Source organism: Uloborus diversus, chromosome 7 (genome assembly GCF_026930045.1).
Source record: "Uloborus diversus isolate 005 chromosome 7, Udiv.v.3.1, whole genome shotgun sequence".
In the NCBI taxonomy this organism is placed as follows: domain Eukaryota; kingdom Metazoa; phylum Arthropoda; class Arachnida; order Araneae; family Uloboridae; genus Uloborus; species Uloborus diversus.
Genome location: NC_072737.1, coordinates 42,118,864 through 42,139,087, shown reverse-complemented (window position 1 = coordinate 42,139,087; position 20,224 = coordinate 42,118,864). Strand labels below are relative to the sequence as shown.

The 20,224-nt window shown below is 31.5% G+C and overlaps 1 protein-coding gene across 1 annotated transcript in view; it reads right to left on the bottom strand.

Moving 5' to 3' along the window:
- The window catches only part of LOC129226673 (uncharacterized), a gene marked incomplete in the record, with an annotated part of 92,214 nt that overhangs the window by 60,392 nt on the left and 11,598 nt on the right, over positions 1-20,224 (bottom strand). Inside the window, 2 exon segments of the mRNA XM_054861304.1 lie at positions 9,140-9,294; positions 15,210-15,303. Of these exon segments, the coding sequence (XP_054717279.1) occupies positions 9,140-9,294; positions 15,210-15,303 (249 nt within the window).

Sequence of the window (20,224 nt, the reverse complement as noted above, 5' to 3'; positions counted from 1 at the left end):
TTTTAGCGTTCGAAACTTAAAACATTGACAAACGGCTCAGTTTGATGAAATATTTTCAAATATGTATTGATTTAGTTTTAAGTTCAGTGATACAAAATGAAAATAATTCTAGCGTTGCTTCAAAAGTAAAAACGGTTGCCTAATTTGGGAAAACATTTTGGACGAAGCACTGCTCATCAAATGTCTAAAAGGGCACTGTTAATGTTACTCAAGGGTGCCCCACGTGGGGGGACAGGGTCATTAATTTTTTTGGGGGTAGGAGTGCCCTTTCTCTTGGGGGGGGGGTGCTCCCCTGTGTCACTGTATTAATTAGAATCAGTGTTGAATTTACCTATAAGCTAAAAAAGCTATAGCTTTAGGTGAACTTTCTGAATGGTTAGAGTGTTGCTTTCTCATTAGTACCAATTTTTTTAATATTTCCACTCTTTCTTTTAAAGAGTTTTATGCATTGTTTAATCTAATAATTTTTCAATTGATTCAACGTTGTGTTTGTCGGTGGGTAGAAGGGATAATCAAAACTACCGGTTCGAAAAATAAAATACGTAACCGAAAGTCAATTGAGAAAGTGATAGACTGTGTGTCATATCGTTTCTTCTTTCTCGCTCTTCCTCTCTGTCGATAAATATCAACAATTTGTTGAACCAAGGGCAATTTTTCTTTTGTATTGCCTTAATTTGCAAAAGAGTGCATGAGTTTAAAAAAATTCTGTATTTTGTTCTCATATTTTTGCTGATGTTTTTGTAGTTCGAATTACCTCGTATAAGACCTCAAAATGCAGAATTTTTTAATGCATTTTTCAAAAACATTTACGGGGGAGAACCCCCCGGACCCACTCAAATTTTAGGTATTCCACCCTCAACTCAAAGGGCCTCCACCTTAAATTTATCAGCTGGCTTTGAAAATAGGGGAGGGGGTACTTTCTGGAATTTACAAATGTAATTTATTTATTACGTCTGTTACATTTGTTAGGAAAAACTCGTTTCACCTCCCCCTTCTCCTCCAACAAAACTCTGCTACGATTTTAGGTTTTCAAAAGTTGGCAACTCTGCTTTTAGATAACCTTTTTTCTTTTAATAAAAAATAAGTCTTGAATCAAATGGCTACTATTAATTAAAAATGCAGTGAAGTACCGTTTATATGCTTTTGAAGGGACTGTGTGAAAAAAGCGTACGAATCAAAAAACGTATAATAGGTATAGGTTAATGCGTATTAGACTCTACAGGGACCTATTTAAAAAACGTATAATTGACAAAAACGTATAAAAGAGAAACGTATAAACGGTGCTTCAATGTAATTTTAAATTAAAAGTGCTCTAATTGAGCTGACCACAGACTGCCATCTAATATTTTTAAATTTTCATATCTAGTGAACATTATATAATTTTATTAACAACTAGTGGCACCTGCACGGCTTTGCCTGTAGTGGAAAATTAAAAGGTCATCTGGTTCGCCTGTATATTAACAAATAATGGATAGTGAATTTCTCCCCAATTTGCTATGTTAAATGGCTCGCCCATGTTATGGTTCCACGTTATAATGATTTCGTAATTTACTATTTCACGTTGTGATAATTTGCTTGGAAAAATTTTCTTAAAATTGGTATAGAAAAAGAACAAAATCGAATTTTCGAAAAATCGCTTCGAGGTGCACACCCCCATGCTACAAACTAACTTTGTGCCAAATTTCATGAAAATCGGCCGAACGGTCTAGGCGCTATGCGCGTCACAGAGATCATGACAGACAGAGGCACTTTCAGCTTTATCATTAGTAAAGAATAGTGGTACCCGCACGGCTTTGCTCGCAATAGAAAAATTAAAAGATCTTTTGGTTCGCCTGTATATTTACAAATAATACATGGTGAATTTTCTCGTCAATTGGCTTGTACCCATGTTATGGTTCCACGTTATGATAATTTCGTAATTTACTTGTCCATCTTATGATAGTTTTGTTCTTAAAATTGGAATAGAAAAATAACCACATCGAATTTTCGAAAAATCGCTTCGAGGTGCACACCCCCATGCTACAAACTAACTTTGTGCCAAATTTCTTGAAAATCGGCCAAACGGTCTAGACGCTATGCGCGTCACACAGATCCAGACATCCTACGGACATCCAGACAGAGAGACTGTCAGCTTTATTACTAGTGATAAAGATACATGGGCGGATTTATGGGGGGGGGCAATGCCCCCCCCCAGTTTTGGGAGGACTTTATGTAGTAACAACACATCTTCCAAAAATTAAAAAAAATATATTATTTTTCTTTTTTGAATAGTTCAGAAGGGCATGGGTGGATTTATAGGGGGGCATAGGGGAAATGCCCCCCAGTTTTGGGAGGACTTTATATAGTATCAACACATCTTCCAAAATCTTAAAACAAAAAAATCATGACTTTTTCTTTTTTGAATAGTTCAATGAAAATGAAGAGAAAAGCGAATGCCCTTTTCTGATGGGGAAAAAGTAAAGGAAAAAAAAAAAAAAAAACGAACATTAAATAGTACAGCTGTCACTGGGATGCTGAAAATGTGTCTAAATTCACTATTTTGGACTGAAAACCATTGGGGCAAGTATATGAATGAAAATGTAGGATAAACCGAGCTATACATTAAGCTGCAACACTTATAATAATTGACGATTATTTTAACAAATTAGAACCTAAAGCAAGGGAGGGGGAACTCCCCCCACCCCACCCCATTCGCGCTAACAGAACGATCCACTCGTTGTGATTTGTATCCACATTTAAAGTATATTTGTGCATAATATTTATGTTCTTAGTAGATTAATTGGCCTTTTGAGAAATTCTAAAAAAGTTTTTTTCCTTCTCCCCCCTCTCCCTCAAAGAGAGAGAGAGAGAGAGAAAATAAATACTATCGCAAACTGAATAAATTTCAGTTATCTGAGTGTTTTGATTAAATGAATCTTTTTACTTAGAGGGAGAGTACAATTTTACTTACTTTATAAATACTGTTTAAAAAGTAAGGTAAGTCATAATCATCTAAGTCTAAGTGAATCAGTCCTTGTCATTATGGAAATCTAAATAATTGAGTCATCAAAAGTTTTGGAAAAATTTGCTGAAATTTTATAAAAGTCTATAAAAGCCTAACAAAGATTGGTAAAATCGTAAAAATCCTTTAACCGTAAAAACTGACGAATTTTCGTAAAAATTACAAAAAAATCAAGCAAAAATTTGCAGGTAAGAGTGAATTACAAATGGGACTGAATTTGCCTATAAGATAAACAAGCTATTGCTTAGAGCCGCTGCTTTGAAGTGGGTCCCTAACTCCCAAAAAAATTCATGATTCGTTCCTTAAAAAAATGGAAATTGCTTGAAAAAACTAATTTTATTTTTAAGTGCTTGAAAACCTTAAAAATTTGGAAACGTGTGGCTACAAACCTTAAATTTTAAAATTTCTAACAAATGGTAGAGGGGGAGGAATGCCAAAATATGTCAAATTCAGCTCCTTGCCACATCCTGTATTAAAAATGTAAAAATCATGGTCCTCACGTTGGTAACATATTATTTCAAATAAATTTTTGTGACTCACATATTTCATATCTTGCTATTTATTCAATCCCGAATGCAGTATTTTGGAAATTATTTTGTATTGATTGCTTTTATCTTACTTCTGCATATTGTCTATCTGTTTAGCACGAAAAAAATACCCACTACTTCTATTTCTATTCGTTTTCTGCCCCACTTGCAACTGAAGAAAAGTTGTTGTCATGAGAAATGTTTGGTTTCTTTTTTCTTTTAAATTTAAAATAACTATTTCTCACAAAGTTAGAACAGGACTGTAAAAATTTACAATCAAGTACTAAAATATCAGAGACCGGAAAGTACAAATGAAGTGCATTAAATAATTTTATTTATTTTCGAGTCCTTGAAAATAATTACATAAGTCTTTGAAAATCCTAAGCAAAATGGGCTCCAAATACTACTGCATATTGTTAATCTGTTTAGCCAGGAAAAAAAATGTTACACTACTTCTATTCCTTTTCTCTATTCCTTTTCGTTTTCTGCACAACTTATAATTAAAAAAAGGTTGTTGCAATGAGAAATCTATCTTTTTCTTTCAAACTTAAAATGGCTGTTTCTTACAAAGTTTGAACAATACTGTACAACTGTATAATCTAGTCATCAATTTCTATGTCTATCCAGTTAACCTTTATAAGGCTTCATAATGCAGAATTTTATATCCATTTTACAAAATTTTCTCCGGGGGAGAAGCCCCTGGCCCCTAAAATTGGAGATATTCTATTTCCCACTTAAAAGGGATCCCTGCTTCACTCTCTTGATACCAACTCCCTCTGTTAAGGTCAATTCAATAAGGACAGCATGAAAACACACATTAATGAAAACGACACACAAAAAAGTAAAGCATGGACTTATGCAGCACAGGAAACAGACAAAAACATGGGAGTGGGGGGCAATAAAAATGTTGCTTTAAAAAAAAAAAAAAAAAAAAATCCTGCCCCCCCCCCCCCCCCAGGAACTCAGTCCTAAATCCGCCTATATAAAGATACTATGAAAATGTGCTCAAAGAAAAATATTGGACTTTTAAAATTATTTTTGGGAAATTAAGAGAGAAGAGAAATTAATCTTCTCTCAGAAAACAAACTATCAAATATTCAAGGTTGCCACAGAAGTTCAAGAATGAAATTCCCTGACATTTCCAGGTTTTCCAGTCGATTTTAGAAAAAATTCCAGGATAATGAATGTCAACTTACGTTTTTTAATATCGATACAATATAATTTTTACTGTAAATAAACCTACTTTATTAACCAAATAATACTTTAAAACATTACTAATAATTGTTATCAAAATTTGGGTTAAGACAAACTTAACATTTAATGACAAATGCTTTGAAAGATCAGACATTTCCAATTAAAACTTTTATTTTTAAATCTCGGCTATTGTGTAGTGGAAAAGTTTCCCTTTCAATGCAAACATTTTATTTTGCTTAAAACTTTTTGTTAGCACTTTTTTTTACGCAGCAACTTTTCTTTTTGCAAAATATGTGCTAGGGACCATTCTAGCATAACTAAGCATATTGTAAGAAATCTCATTTGATTTAAGTATCCCTCCCTCCTTGCAGCATGAATAACAGCATTCCGTCAGTCCATAATGCTACAAGACTTTTCTTTCAAATTTTTGACAAACATGCCCTTGTTGATACTACACTCTAAACAAGTGGTGTGACATCTTTTTAAAATGACGTTGATGTTTTAAAAAAAAAAGATGTTCAAAATCAAAACACCAATGTTTTAACAAGATACTTGTTTCCAAAACATCGACATTGCCACTATTCTGATTAACACGTGAAAAAATTATCAGCATTGTGATAAAGGGATAAAATCGTATCATCTTTCTTTGGCAAGTAAGAATCCGTAAAAATCATAGTTAATTCTGTTTCAAAAATAAAAATATATGCTAAATATTCTTTGCAATGATGATTCAATTCAAAATTTATATTCTTAATACACAAGAATATAGAAAATTACTACACTATTCTTCTAAAATGGTCTTTAATTTTTATTTAAAAAAAGATTTTTTACAAATCCTCAACTTTAAACGCAAATGAAGAACTAAAAGTTTGAGTGCTCATTTTTTTTTTTTTAACAATTTAGTATTTTTACAAAAAACATGTTATTAATTCAATGCAGTTGAAGTTTGCAAAAACAAATAAATAAAGTCATTCTACTCTAGAATTAAAATAACTCCCAACCATTGAAATAATGGAAAAGTTTGAAGGATGCATAAGGACTGAAATCTCAAACATAATAAGCAATTTTCAGCAAAGTCACTTTCAATGTTGGCATGTTTCCTAAAAAACAAGTTTTAATCTATAAAAGCTAAAATTTTGAGACTTTTAAATTTTTATAATCATTTATTTCATGAAAAAGAAAGAAATAAAAATAGAATGAAGGCTATTAAAATACTAGTTAAGACCACACTGTACTTTGCGGAAAGTACTAGTAATTTCCAACTAAGCATGACTTGATTTTTTTTTTCAAAAGAAGCAAAATAAAATGTAATTATACAAATCAGAGCTTTATAATTTTCATATGGATTTTTTTTTTTGCAGTCTTATTACATTTAGTACTTAAAAATGAGCTCAAATGTTCTTCCTCCCAACTATCAGGAAAATTCGCTTATTTGGAATGCGACATTTACCACACTTCCACATTTTTACGCAACAGTTTCACCCATCAGATGCAAAAATTAAGAAGGAATTCCCTGACATTTCCAGAAATTTCAATAATTTGTGACTTTCCCTGACCATTTTAGGTAATTTTCATTTTCCCTGACAATTCCAGGTTTTCCATATTTTCCAGGTGCGTGGCAACCCTGGATATTTCTAAAGTTGAATTAAAAAAGAAAGAAAAGGCGAAGGTTAAATTGGTACTAATCAAAATAATCATTTTGATTATTTTTATTCCTAAATTTTAACATATATATTATTTTTAACACTATGGCTCAGCTGATTTTTTTGGCCATTTATCAACAGTCGAGTAATCGGTGATCATCCAGTTTGCTTATAAGCGCATCCCTACAACTAATTATGTTTTCTGTTTTTCAATTGTTTATTTTTAATCGTTTAATATATTTTGCTTCACGATTTTTTTATTTCTCAATTGATGATATCAGTGAAAATAAAATATAAGCACTCAAAACTGTGAAAGATGATGCATTTTTCATTATTTTGATCAGTTTGTGAGTAATTAAGTAGAATATTTCCGACAATTTACAGCATATACAGCAAATGGCATATTGAAATCTGAATACCGTTACCAAGGCTCCAAATAAATATTGATATATATTGTTATTACGATATATCTCCCAGCCCTTTATGTATAACTGTATTATCTTTATAGGACCATAATTAATGGATAAAAATAAAAGTGCAATTAACATTTCTTCTCTAATTAAGTGGTAAAAACATACTTCGATAGAAAAATTTTGATACCAATTAAATTAGTAAATTTCCTGCTTATGATAGGCTTTGTTTCAAACTTTCAGGTTATTTGAGGTCAATTTTATAGTTGTTGTAACTTGTATTTTAAAAGGCTACCTCCACACAACATCATTAATCACTTTTATTTTTAAATTAGGACTTTATTGTCTGCACTAGATGATTAACAAGAAAAAAAATAATTGGAATACTTTCCCCATTATAAATATTAGTTGTTAATATTTTTAAAACTTGAACAGCTCCAAAAACTTAAGAAGTAACTTCTTTTAGAAGCAGAATGTCTTTTATCAACCTTAAATGAAGCTTTAAACTCTCTACCTAACCAGTGCAATAAATTAATAATGCAAAAACTATTACATTTTCATATTTCATGGCTAAGAAAAACCATCATCTCAGAACCAAAAATTTATGCAAGAAATTCAATGAGAATATTAAGAAACATACATATATATATATATTTATTATTTAAATAACATAATTTTATACAATTATTTTTCATGAAATGTGGAAAATTTTACATTCTGAATCATCTGCACATGTTAAAAGCTTTGTTTCATCCCTAGGAAGAAAAAAAAGAGAGAGATAAAGTCAAAACGTTATTATATACAACTCTAGCATTACATACAATTTAAAACTGAACTAATGATTAGGAATGCATCAATATTAATGGATATCTGGTTTTGCAGTTACTTTTAATTGTGTCAGTTGCTTAGTTATTTGCTTTTCATACAACTTGGTTCATACATCTTTTCCATAAAACATTTTAAATACTTAAAAAAGTAATTTAGAAACCCTTTCTAATTCCTTATGTATTGAAAAAATGCTGAACATGAAATGAAACATCAGAATATTACGCACAATACTGGTATGAAGGAGTTGAACTTTAAGCATACAATACCTGTTATAGTTTAAACTGGTAAGTATTGTTAACTTACATTTTCTTTAAAAGATAACTTTATTTCACTTTAAAAATTGTTTGCACAATACCCCCACAAAACATTTTGATGATGCTATACTTGTCAGGCAATTAAATAATAAATAGGAATACATAATGTTATGCGAATCAATTGGAGAAATTTAAAAGAAATTCTAACTAGATAACACACAAAAAGGAAGAAAGAAAAGAAAGAAGGGGAAAAAAAGAAAGAAAACAATACATATTAATAACAGTACAGAACTAATGCTAGTATGCTAGTAAAATTATAGTTTTTAAAATCAACTACTTATCGAGAGCGGAGAACTATAATATCGGTTCATATACATCTTAGAGGAAAACTATAACAAAGCAACTGTGTGATGTTTATACTTGCGGAAAACTTAGTAATACTCAATATTCACATTGTGCTGGAAAAAAGGATTGTTAACTTTTCTGTGATATAAGTCTTACTTCTACTGACTACTAACAATAAAAAAAATCCAATGAGATAAATGTCTCAATAATTAATAATGAAGCTTTTTGCCCTAACTGCGATTAAATTCACAACTTTTCAAGATTTTTTTTTCAATTAAAAAACATTGACATAGAAAAAACAACAACCGCAACACATTGATGAAAAAACATAGACATCCATGTTGCACCACTAGTCTCTAGTAAGCGTTATAACTTTTTTCCCCTCATTCATTTCAGACCGAATATTTTCAATAAAAGAAACAAAACAACGATTTCTGACATTTTTACATCTGCTTGTATTTAAAAATTGTCCATTTTAAAGATTGCAAGTTTTACACTCTTTTTTTGGTAAAGGGATCATTTTTGTGTTTACAACCTTTTACAATTCCGAACTTACAGAGAAATAATCGTATCAGAACACAGAAATTTTTTCGAGAATAAACAAACCAAAGCCTGTATAATTTCTCAAATTTGCTTTTATTTAGTTAGAATAGCCAACATTTGTATTGCATCTAAAAGAAAAAAAAAAAAAACTGCTAACAAATTTTTTATGAACACTTTTCGAATCTAAATGCCCAGGTTTTATTGCAATCACTGAATTACTAATATATTCTCTTCAATGAAGAATTTTTTTTTTCATTGGCATATAATGAGCAATTTTATTTTGTAGCCTAATTAAGAAAGACAATTGTTTTTACACTTTTTTACACTTAAAAATATATACATAAATAAAACCAGAATAATAAATGATCTTTGTTGCAAGCAAAATTTATATTACCTTGAAAGATCAAAGTCTAATATAGTACTAATATGTCCTTCCCACTTTCTTTCTAACTGAGCAGTTCTGGAATCATATAAAAGAATATGACAACCAGATGTAACAGTATACAGCAATGGAGAATTTTTGGCAAAGATTATCTTTACAATAGCTTCCTGTGAAAAAAATAAAAAACATTTAACTTGCATTGTTAGGTGGTTTTTTTTTAATGAAACATCTTATTTATGTGTACTAACATTACATAATTACACAGAGAGTTTTATGATACAATATAGATACAATTACACAAACTGCATGAAAATTTAGTAATGTATTTTCCTTCGTATAATTCGCAGATTAGCTGTCACTGCCAGGGATTATCTACACTTTTTTCCCCAACACCAATGCATTGAACGTCAATCAATCAGAAGGATTTCCCAATCAAAACCGCTTTGCTGCCCTGTAGGTTGTTTATTTTACACAGCTTTGATGGTTTTTTGCTACCTGTTGGTTGTTTTTTTTTTAAACATAACTTGAATGTTCCTCTTATGGTTAATTACATGCATGATTCACACTAAAAATTTGAGAATTTTAAGATACATATCCCTTTATCTCAAACTTATTGAATTAGAATGTCCTATTTTTTTCTCAGCATTACAAATTAGCATTGAAGCAAACTATTCAACCTATTATTATTCACTAAAAGCTTTACATGACAGTTGGAAGTGTAAAAATACAAACGTGACTCACACTACATGCAAAATGAAGTGATATTATGGTGATGTTTATATGTTTGAATATCTTCCTCTTTAGCAAAATTAAAAATAAAACTTGCTCTATTTATGTAGCTAGAAGGTTCAAAATTAAGAAAAATATGCAATATTCATTAATATAATCTATTTAAAAATATTAGGGCGCTTTTCCATATGTGACTCTTACTACATATAGATTGTAACTTACACTACAGCTTCCAATTTCAAAACGCAAAACAAATCCTACACATTTATTTTTCATTGACATATTGTAGACTCAAAGAACATGTTTTAAAGTGGAATTACAAGATTTAAACTAACCCATGACATAATTATTAAAGCAAAAATTTTGAGATATGTAATGTGTGCGCTGATTAAACGGCTCTGGAACTTTTTTGTAGCACTATTAAAAAAAGTTATATCTATGTCAGATCTACATTGGTAGGACTGTTAGGAAGTCCCCCCCCCCTAAATTTTTCCGTTGCTTTTCCATAGGAACTCTTTGATTTGAAAACTTTAGTCGGAGTAGTAGGGTCATAAAACTGGTATGCTAATGTTTTCTTCAACTTCTTTTTCCTCAATAATCTTTCATTTCCTCTCCTTTTTTAGCATGGCGCTTCTCTTTCATTTCAGCACTTTCCCTTATCTTGCATTTCTTGCAATTAATTCGTTGACCTTCTGTCTCAGCTTTGCAAAAATTTAAATATTTCCCTCATTCTTTAAGTCTTTTTCGTTGCTCTGCTTTACGCTGAGCTGGAGTTTTAGCCATAGTATCTATAGCAAATACACAGGGCTCCCAACACATTTTAGCCATAGAAAGGGGTAAGAGAGGACCACTTTGAATCAAAAAGGGGACCAAAGAGGACCAGTTAGGATTAAAAAGAGGACCTAGGGAGGACCATTCATAGTTAAACCCAGGGAAGCACCAAAAGGCAAATTAGCTGCCTGGTACTAAATACATGAACGTAATTCGTTAATTAACCACCAATAATGATTTTTAATGATAAATCCTTATCACATTCTGCACAACTGAATTTTTTATCCATTAAATTATATTATTTACACAAACATTTGGATGGGGGGAGGGGTAACAAGCAAGCATGTAACTAATCATCTTACAAAGTAACTTTAATTGTAAAAAAAATTTTCTACTGGGTAAAAACTGGCTAATTAAAAATAATCACCTAAGTGACCGATGAATTAGTGCATACCTAATAAAGACTTTTTAGGTACAGTTATTACAGTAAACACCTTAGCACATAGTAGTTTACAAAATTCTTCACATAACCAGTTTAAAGAGAATTCATTTTGATATAAGGTACCGCAAGACAAGAAGATATAGTTTAGAGGCTAGGAGGTCCCCTCCCTCTCCACAACCCTTGGTTTTTACACATATTTCCAGCCTAAATATGGTAAGTTTATATACATATGAGAGTTTATAACCAAGCACCAAAGCAGGAGGCAATTTCTGGCTACGCTACTGACTGACTAAGTTCAAAAATATTAGAGTATTGCAAATCATTTATTAGTATGCTAAGTATCCAAATCATTTCTTTATATGTATGTATTAGTTGTTTGGGCACCAAAAAATATTGTAACTGTCTTCATGTATATATAAAAATTAGTGAGAAAGAAATTTTTTTTATTAAAGTCACCATACCCAAAAATATACAAATGCTGCTTAAGCGATAAATAAACTGAATGTAAATTTGAGCCTGCTGTTACTGGATAACTTAATGTAATACATAAATGTGTAATTTCAGATTCATAGAGCTATATTTTCAAATTGAAAATACTCATTATGAGTATTTAAAAAAAATAAGGATACAAAGTTTTAGTTTTTAAAAATATAATTAAATAATATAATTTGAGGTAGCACATGTCAAAACAGCTTCCAATTTTCAAAAATATTAAAATAATTACAAGATACAAAAGGATTGAAATATTGAACACGAGAATCAAATTTTCGAGAAGTATGTTCACTGTTGGCATAATTTCCAAGGGAAAAAAAACTCTTTAACTAAATATGACTAAAATTGAACATAAAATATGCTAGTCTAGGATAGCATATGTGAAAATAATGTTCGATTGCGCAAAATATCAAAATATGTACAATAGCAAAAAGATTGAAATCTCAAACACAAGAAGCAATTCTTTGCGAAGTTCGAGTAAGTCCAATGCTGCTATGGTTCCAAAAATAATAAAGTTTATTATCTATTAAAAATTAAACAAAAAATAAGCTAATCTATGGTGGAGTGTGTCAAAATAACTTCCAATTGCCAAAAATGTCAAAATATGTACAAGATGCAAAAAGATTGAAATCTCAAACAACAAGAAGCAATTCTTTGTGAAGTTCGAGTTCGTGCAATGCTGCTATGGTTCCAAAAATAAGAAAGTTGATTATCTATTAAAATTAAACAAAAAATAAGCTAATCTATGGTGGTGCATGTCAAAATAACTTCCGACTGCCAAAAATATCAAAATATTAACAAGATGCAAAAAGATTGAAATCTCAAACACGACAAGCAATTTTCCGCGAAGTGCGAGTAAGTTTAATGTTGCCATGGTTTCGAAAAAAAAGTTTATTATCTGTTAAAATTAAACAAAAAATAAGCTAATCTATTATGGAGAGTGTTAAAATAACTTCTGATTGACAAAAATATCAAATTATTTACAAGATGCAAAAAGATTGAAATCTCAAACAACAACAAGCACTTTCCACGAAGTGAGAGAAAGTTCAATGTTACTATGGTTCTAAACATAAAAAAGTTAATTGTCTATTAAAATTAACCAAAAAATAAGCTAATCTAAGGAGGTGTTATGTCAAAATAACTTCAGATTGCCAAAAATATCAAAATATTTACAAGATGCAAAGAGATTGAAATCTCAAAACCCAGTCCAAGAAAGTTTGATGATGCCATGGTTCTGAAAAAAAAGTAGTTTAATATCTATCGGAATTAAACATAAAATAAGCTAATCTACGTTAATGAATGATAAAATAACTTCTGATTGTCAAAAACATCAAAATATTAACAAGATGCAAAAAGATTGAACTCACAATCGAACACAAGTTCAGAAAATTGCACTGATGAAACATTCTTGATTTTTTTCAAGGTTTTTAAAGGGCGTACGAACTTGTGAGAAATTTCGGTAGCAAAATGCTTTGATTTGACGTAATAACTCCTCCCCCAAACCTCTCCATTTGCTAGATTTCCATGTTACAGCGGTTGAAGGAGGAGTAATGACGTCAATATGAAGCGAAATACCAGAAAGTCAGGTTCAATAGAAAGACAGCGCCGCGGCCGCGTGTTCGGAGCGTAACAAACGTCAGCACACAGTCTCTTTTAATGTAATGAAAATTTTTAAAATCTGATTTTTGAGTAAAAACAATATAAAAGCGGACTAAACAGTTAAAAAGTGGTCAAAAGCGGACTTTACCCTAAAAAACGGACTTTGGCGGGAAAAGCGGACCATTTGGGAGCCCTGAATAAATTTAAATTATTAGTTTGTAGGAATTTTATAATCTTAATGACGAATTTTGTCATCAAGTGTAAAAACTCGCAAAACAGAACCAAAACTGTGACTCACGCTACACACACATTTATATTTATGTTTCTAATAGTATTCAAAAATGTATCTAATGAATTGTAAAAAAAGTATTGACATTAAGTTATAGAAAGAAAATAAAAAATATTAGAGCTGAAATATGCATTATTTAATAAAAATTAAATTTCTATGTTTTCTGTGACTCACACTACATGCATTAGGCTTATTCAAAAATGCAAAATTTGACTATGCTATAAGTTATTATTGGGGGAAAAAACGGCATGCATCGTTAAAGTACAGCAAAAACACTTTTAAAAAATACTAATATAATGAACATCAACTTACCACATATCAGGCAGTGAGAAGCAAAGGGATGCAAGTGGACATTTTCAAGTTTTGAGTAAAACACGTATAAAGATTACGTCCTAGGTAGGCTTTCATTGAATTTTTTTTCTAAATCATGCTATACAGCAGCACCTACCAGGGCTACTAGCACTATCTCTTGCCCCAAGACAGAGAAGGGGTTCACCTACCATTTGTACCAGTTATCTCCAAATTTTTCATTTTTCCACTTGCATCTCTTTGCTTCTCACTACCTCATATGTGAAAAGATCTTTATGAAATTGATCAATTTCGCATGCAGCAATACGTGTTTACAAATGTCTTTTTGAAGCTAGTTTGTTGCCAGATGCAAAACATAAAAAGCAATTTTTGCATAGATAATGTAAAATTTAATCTATTTACTATGAAAAAATAAAGAAACATTTTAAATAAAGCTTGTTTTAAAATTTGACCAATGGGTGTAATTTGGCATGGAAATAGCCTTACGTGATTCAAGCTATGTAAAATAAACAACCATACATTCAAGGAATAAGCTTTCATTTGCACAAGATTAGACTGTTTGCTCTTTTGTCTGTCTTTAAGTAATTAGGGTACCGTAATCGTGATTTCAAGAAGAAATAATTATTTTTTAGATTAATTTTGATTATGCCTTAAAAGTTATTACTTCATCAAGTTTTTACTTTAATTGCTAAAATTGTGTGTTAAATCTTTCATTTTTTAAATTATATTATCCGCGGATTATACGTTGCCGCCGATGAAAACAAATGAAATTTTTGAAATGGAAAAAAAAAGGTAATAAAGAAGTTGTAGTATTGAAAATAATCATGATCATCAATCGGAGAATTATAAATAGGTGATCGATTTGCTTACTGGTGCATCCCTACTTGTAATCATAATCATAACCGATTACATTTTCTCGTAATTAACTACAAGCTTGGAATCTACTACACTTAGTTTTCAAATCTGTGACTTTCCATAAGTTTCCAAGATTTCTGCCTTTCCATGACTCGCAGGATGCACTGTTTTCAAAAAGAAAAAAATCCTACATTTTCCACAAGAAATACCAATTATCAATGCTTTGTAAAAATAAAATTGCAAAAATTTTTGCACACGTTTCAGAAAACTCAAATTTAAGCGAAATGTAATGAGTTCAGCTACTATTACAATTAAGAAATAATGTGACATGAAGTGATTTTCATACTCTATTGCTCTCCTAAACGTCCTTAACTAACTTTTTACACCAATTTTATATTTTGTGCCTTCATAAATGTTAGACTTGGGGCACAGAGGTTAGCCCAGAGACCAAACCGACAAGTGGGAGGGCTTGTTAAAAAGGTCTCTTCAACCTTATATGCTAAATGGTAAGTTGAAAATTTCATTTAAGCATATTAATTACACAAAAGAAAATGAAGTTTAAAATAATAAATAACTGAACTTCTATAATATTTTACCTCTGTGAGTTGAGAACATGATCTTTTGGTTTGACTAGAAACATCCCAAAATGCTAAATAACCTTTGTTTGTTCCAGTTGCAAGTATAGGATGGCTGGAAAACGTAAACAAATATAATAAACTTACAAAGAAAAACAGAAAATAAAGCAATTACACTTTAGGAGCTTAGTTACAATAACCTTCCAAACAATTGTTCAATCAGCAATAAATTTTATGAAATATTTTATAAAGATTTCAGAAAGTTTCTCACAGAAAGTACGAAAAGATGTAATTAAACTGTACTTAGTTGACCACAGAGCTTCTAAAGAATCATCTATATAATTTTATTAGAAAGTTATCTACAGTTGTATGGAAATTAAAATTAATAGATAATTATAAACATTGATGGGCAGATAATATATATTGAACATAAGTTACATATATTATCAAGCCCAGAATTCAGCAAATTTGGGGACAAAATTGCAATCTTTACTGTCTGGAAATGTCCCTTTTCATTAGACGTACTTATGTGTGTATACTTGCAGTTTATCATTCGGCAAAATTTAAAATTCTGTTCGGCAAATTCAGAAATTTTGCCCTCCCAAAATATTTAGTTGGCGACCCATCACTACTAATAACAGAAAATTATCACATTGAGTATGATTTATATAATGTGCCAAATTAATGTGGACACTCAGAAAATTCCTTGGTTTAACATTTTACATGCATTTACAAGTCAAAACTAGAGGCTAAATAGATGCAACACTTTGATTTTGGTATGTATAATGATTTTACTATATGTGAATAATAATTTATTTTTAGATTTGAGAGCACATTTTGTTGAAACAATAATGATTTTGATTTTAGAACTAAATTTGGTAAAATTTAGATTACTTGATTAAGAAATTTCAACTCTGCCATTCTGTTGGTTCTAAATCCTGGCTTCACAAGAGGTTTTCATGCCAACAGTCAACAAATAGGCTTTCATAGCAAATATTTTTTTTTCTAGAATGTATTAGTTTTATTGCTAAACATATGTGTGTCAAGGTACCGATCGTACTTTACAGGAAAAAATTTAAGATAAAAACAATTCTATTGCTTACAGATTACTCTTACAGAAAAATAGCTAATATCTTAGGGGTCATTTTCCCTAAACAGCGCAATTTGGACAGGGCAAGGAATGGCATTCACTGTGCCAGGGGAATGACACTTAGAGGAAATAATGTGTTTTACTGACGATATTATATTTTATGTGGGAAAAGGAAACACTACTTTTATGAAATTGAAAAAGATCCAATGTCGTGGTGTCCAAAAAGTAGTTATTGTGGTTATTTGTTTCCTTTACATTTTACAGGGGAAGGACGACAGGGGAATGACAAAAATTAAAGTTAACTTATATATTGTCGTAACTGCAAACAACAAATATCAATGTCACTTAAAGTAAGGGGGTGAAACTCTATACAAACAAAAGTCAATCATTCATTGAGCAATTATTACAAAATTAAATGAATTATCAAAGACAGGGTAATGACAGTCATTAAAAATACTTATCAAGATTTAACTTGAGATCACCCGAAAATACTCGACACCGTGTATTTATTCAAAAAGAACTAATTAAGATTATTTCTATGATGAGACCAGAACTCAAAGATTAAATTATGAGTTAATACAACTATTACCAGGTGTGAGAAACATTCATTCCATTCCTCGACAGGGGAATGAAAAAAAATCAAAGGACATTTTTTACTATTTTTTTTTAAATAGTGCAAACCTTGAAAAGTTTTTATTTTTCTATTTTACAACATTGCATAACACTTGTTAAGAGATTAAACAACAATTTCTGTACAAATATGCATAGCTTCCTGAATCTTTAGAGCTGATTTTGCTTTAAGGTGGAGGTAGGGACACACAGGGGAATGACATTTATCCTATCAAAAAATTATTTAAATGTATAATAATAATAGAGTGTTTGTTTTAACTTATTTTACAAACATAAAAACATGTTGTTAAAGCATTCTAGCGTCAGTTTTATTTCTATACTAGTTAGTTTGTTATTTTTGGAGCAAGGACAAGAATTTAGCAGTTTAGAGAAAATGACCCTTAGGCCTTTCCATATCAGTTGTTAAACAAATATAACTTAATTTGGAAAAAACAAAAAATCACAATTGTTACAAAATGAAAAAGGATTTGTGACATTCAAAGCATTATAACATCATGTTCTGAAAAGATTATTGAAAATATTTGTTAGCAAAATGGTGAAAGATGTGCTACAGTAAAACCTGTCTACAACGATACTGTTGGGACCTAAAAAGATATCGTAATAGACAGGTTATTGTTATAGACAGTTTGATCACTCATGCTGACATTTTGCTGGGGCCAAAATAAAAAATAGTGTAATAGACAGGTTATCATTATAGACAATATCGTTATACACAGTTTAAAAAAAAACACTGAGGCTATGAAGAAAAAACGCTTTGCCTGGCTGTAAAGCATTATCACATGATTAAGGACTGAAATAAAGTAAGCAGGGCCGATTCTAGCAGGTGTGCAGTGTGCACCGCACAAGGGCGGCCAAAGCAAGGGGCGGCCGCAGGTTGCATCATGTAGTTCTTATTGTTCAATTATCAAAGTAAGTGTCCATTTCTCGACAGCATAGCATAGTTTAAGAAAAATAGAATTTTTGGGAACATTATGTTGGTTCATCGTCCATTAATATTTACACTTTACACACATGCTTCATTTGGTTGCAAAATTTGTGACAGAACCGGTAATCAGGCATGGATACAGGGGAGGGGAAATGAGAGAAATGGCCCCCTCCTGACGCATGAAAGGGTGCCTGCTAAAAGGAACACCGAGGGCGGCCACTAATGTTTACTCCCTAAGCTTTTATAGATAAGCAAGTTAATTAGTTCATAGCTAAACAATGAAGACATATTTTATTTTAAAAAAAGCTATACTGATTAGATACTTTCATCATAAGCATTTCAAACAACAAATTCTGTGTTCAATAATCGTGGATGCGTGGGAAGCAAGTGGAAAATTGCGACTCCTCTGAGAGTTAAACGAACTAAAATTTTGTAATTTTCCGCCTTTACAGCAATTTTTTCTAGTTAAAATCCCGAATGAATTGTCCGGTGTCAGATCAGTTAGGAGGACAGGGCTCTTGCCCCGGGTAGCAAATTTAAACGAAGCTCCAAAAGGATGCCATGCGTTTAGGACTTTAATTTAAGAAAATTTCACTGGTTGAACCACTGATCTTAAGGACCCAATTAAGAGTGATTCACCCCATCCAACTTAAGTTAATCAAACATAGCCTAAAAATGTCGGCTTCAAAATGTGTTTTTAGAGGACAGCCCTTCCTAATGTCATCAAAAATTGTTTAATGACATTTTCAGATTTCTTTTTCGAAATTTTTGCGATGGACTTTTTGCGATTACTACCAAACAGTCTCAATTAGCGTCTTTAGAGAAGCCCCTAATCCCACCCCCTCTCACTTAATTTATTGAAAAACAAACTAAAATTGTGCTTTTCAAACATCAGTTTCAAGAATTTACTTTCGGGGAAGGGCCCTCCCCGAAAAGGGGGAAGGATCCCCCTTGTCTCCAATGCAATCACTATACCTCAAAATTTCATTTTTAGACGGTTCCGTGGAGCCACAGAACCCTTCCTGCTTAAACTAGCCTGAAATTGACTTCAGTTTCAAAAAACAGTTCGTGAGGGCACACTGAACCCCCACCCGCTCTTAGTCCCAGCGTTATCAAACTATGCCAGCTAAAATACATATTTGGAACTTCAATTTTTAAAAAATTCCGGAGGAGAACTGCTTGGCTTATGTAACTTTTTACCGCACTAGGGTATACCCATCAATCGTCAAGATTAGGTGGACAAAAGTCCATAGTTGTATTTTTCAGATATTAATATCGAAAAATATCCGCAAGATCCGTCGAAGCTTCCCAGTTTTGTTAACGTCACCAAAGATAGTATAAAATTGCGCTTTTAGAAATATCTGCTTGGGAGCCCCAAAACCCTTCCTTCTAAAAAATAGCTTATTCTGGATTTTAGTTCTGAAAAATATTTCGGTTCAGAATATTTTCACGTTTCCCCTATCATTTTCAAATACAGCCAAAAATGGGTTTTTGTTTTGAAACAATAGTGCCGAGAAATTACCGGAGGAAAGCCGCCAGATCCCATACTGCCACCAAAGACAGCCAAAATTTGCGTTTTAAACTTCAATTTCAAAAACTTTCGATGGGAGACTATTGAATATCCCTCCCTCTAGCAACGTCAACAAAGGTAACCCAAAATTGCGTGTTTAAAACTTCAGTTTCGGAAAATTTTCGGGAAGAGTGCCGATCCTTCCTACGCTATGGTCACAAAAAATAGCTTCAAACTGATTTCAATTTTGAAAGAATTTTAAGAAAGAACGTCAACATTGCTATCTCCTGAAGTCTCGAAAAAGTTCCTAAAATTGCGATATTTGATGTCAATTTCAAAAATTTCTCCATGGACCTTGAGTATACCCGACTCTTTTGTCCCTGCAACCGAACACAACCAAAGATTAACTAAAACTATTTTTCATACGCCAATTTCGATAATTTTCTCGGAGCAATCATCCCCCTCCTCCATCCTTCCTCTGATGTCACCGAAGACAGACTATAAAATGCGTTTTTAAGCCTAGTAAATTTTGGTATCTATTACTTTCTTCAAAGATATAAATTGTACCTAAGGAGTTTCTTACTATAAAACTTTTCTTCCTTTTTAAAAGTTCATCATTCTTCTGTTTTTTTTTTTCCTTTCTTTTTTAAATTAGAATTTGGTATAGAAATTTGAAGAAAGATTTATATGGATGTTAAAAATTAGTCATAATCTGCAAATTACTCTTGAGGGGCGGCACATTAGGTCTTTGCACGTGGGCGGCCGACACCCTAGGATTGGCCCTGAAAGTAAGTGATGGGCTTATGTGCATACTTATTTATTTTTGACTTTTTTTTTTAATATTAAAAATTATACTTCACTAATTTCATGTATGCTTCGCT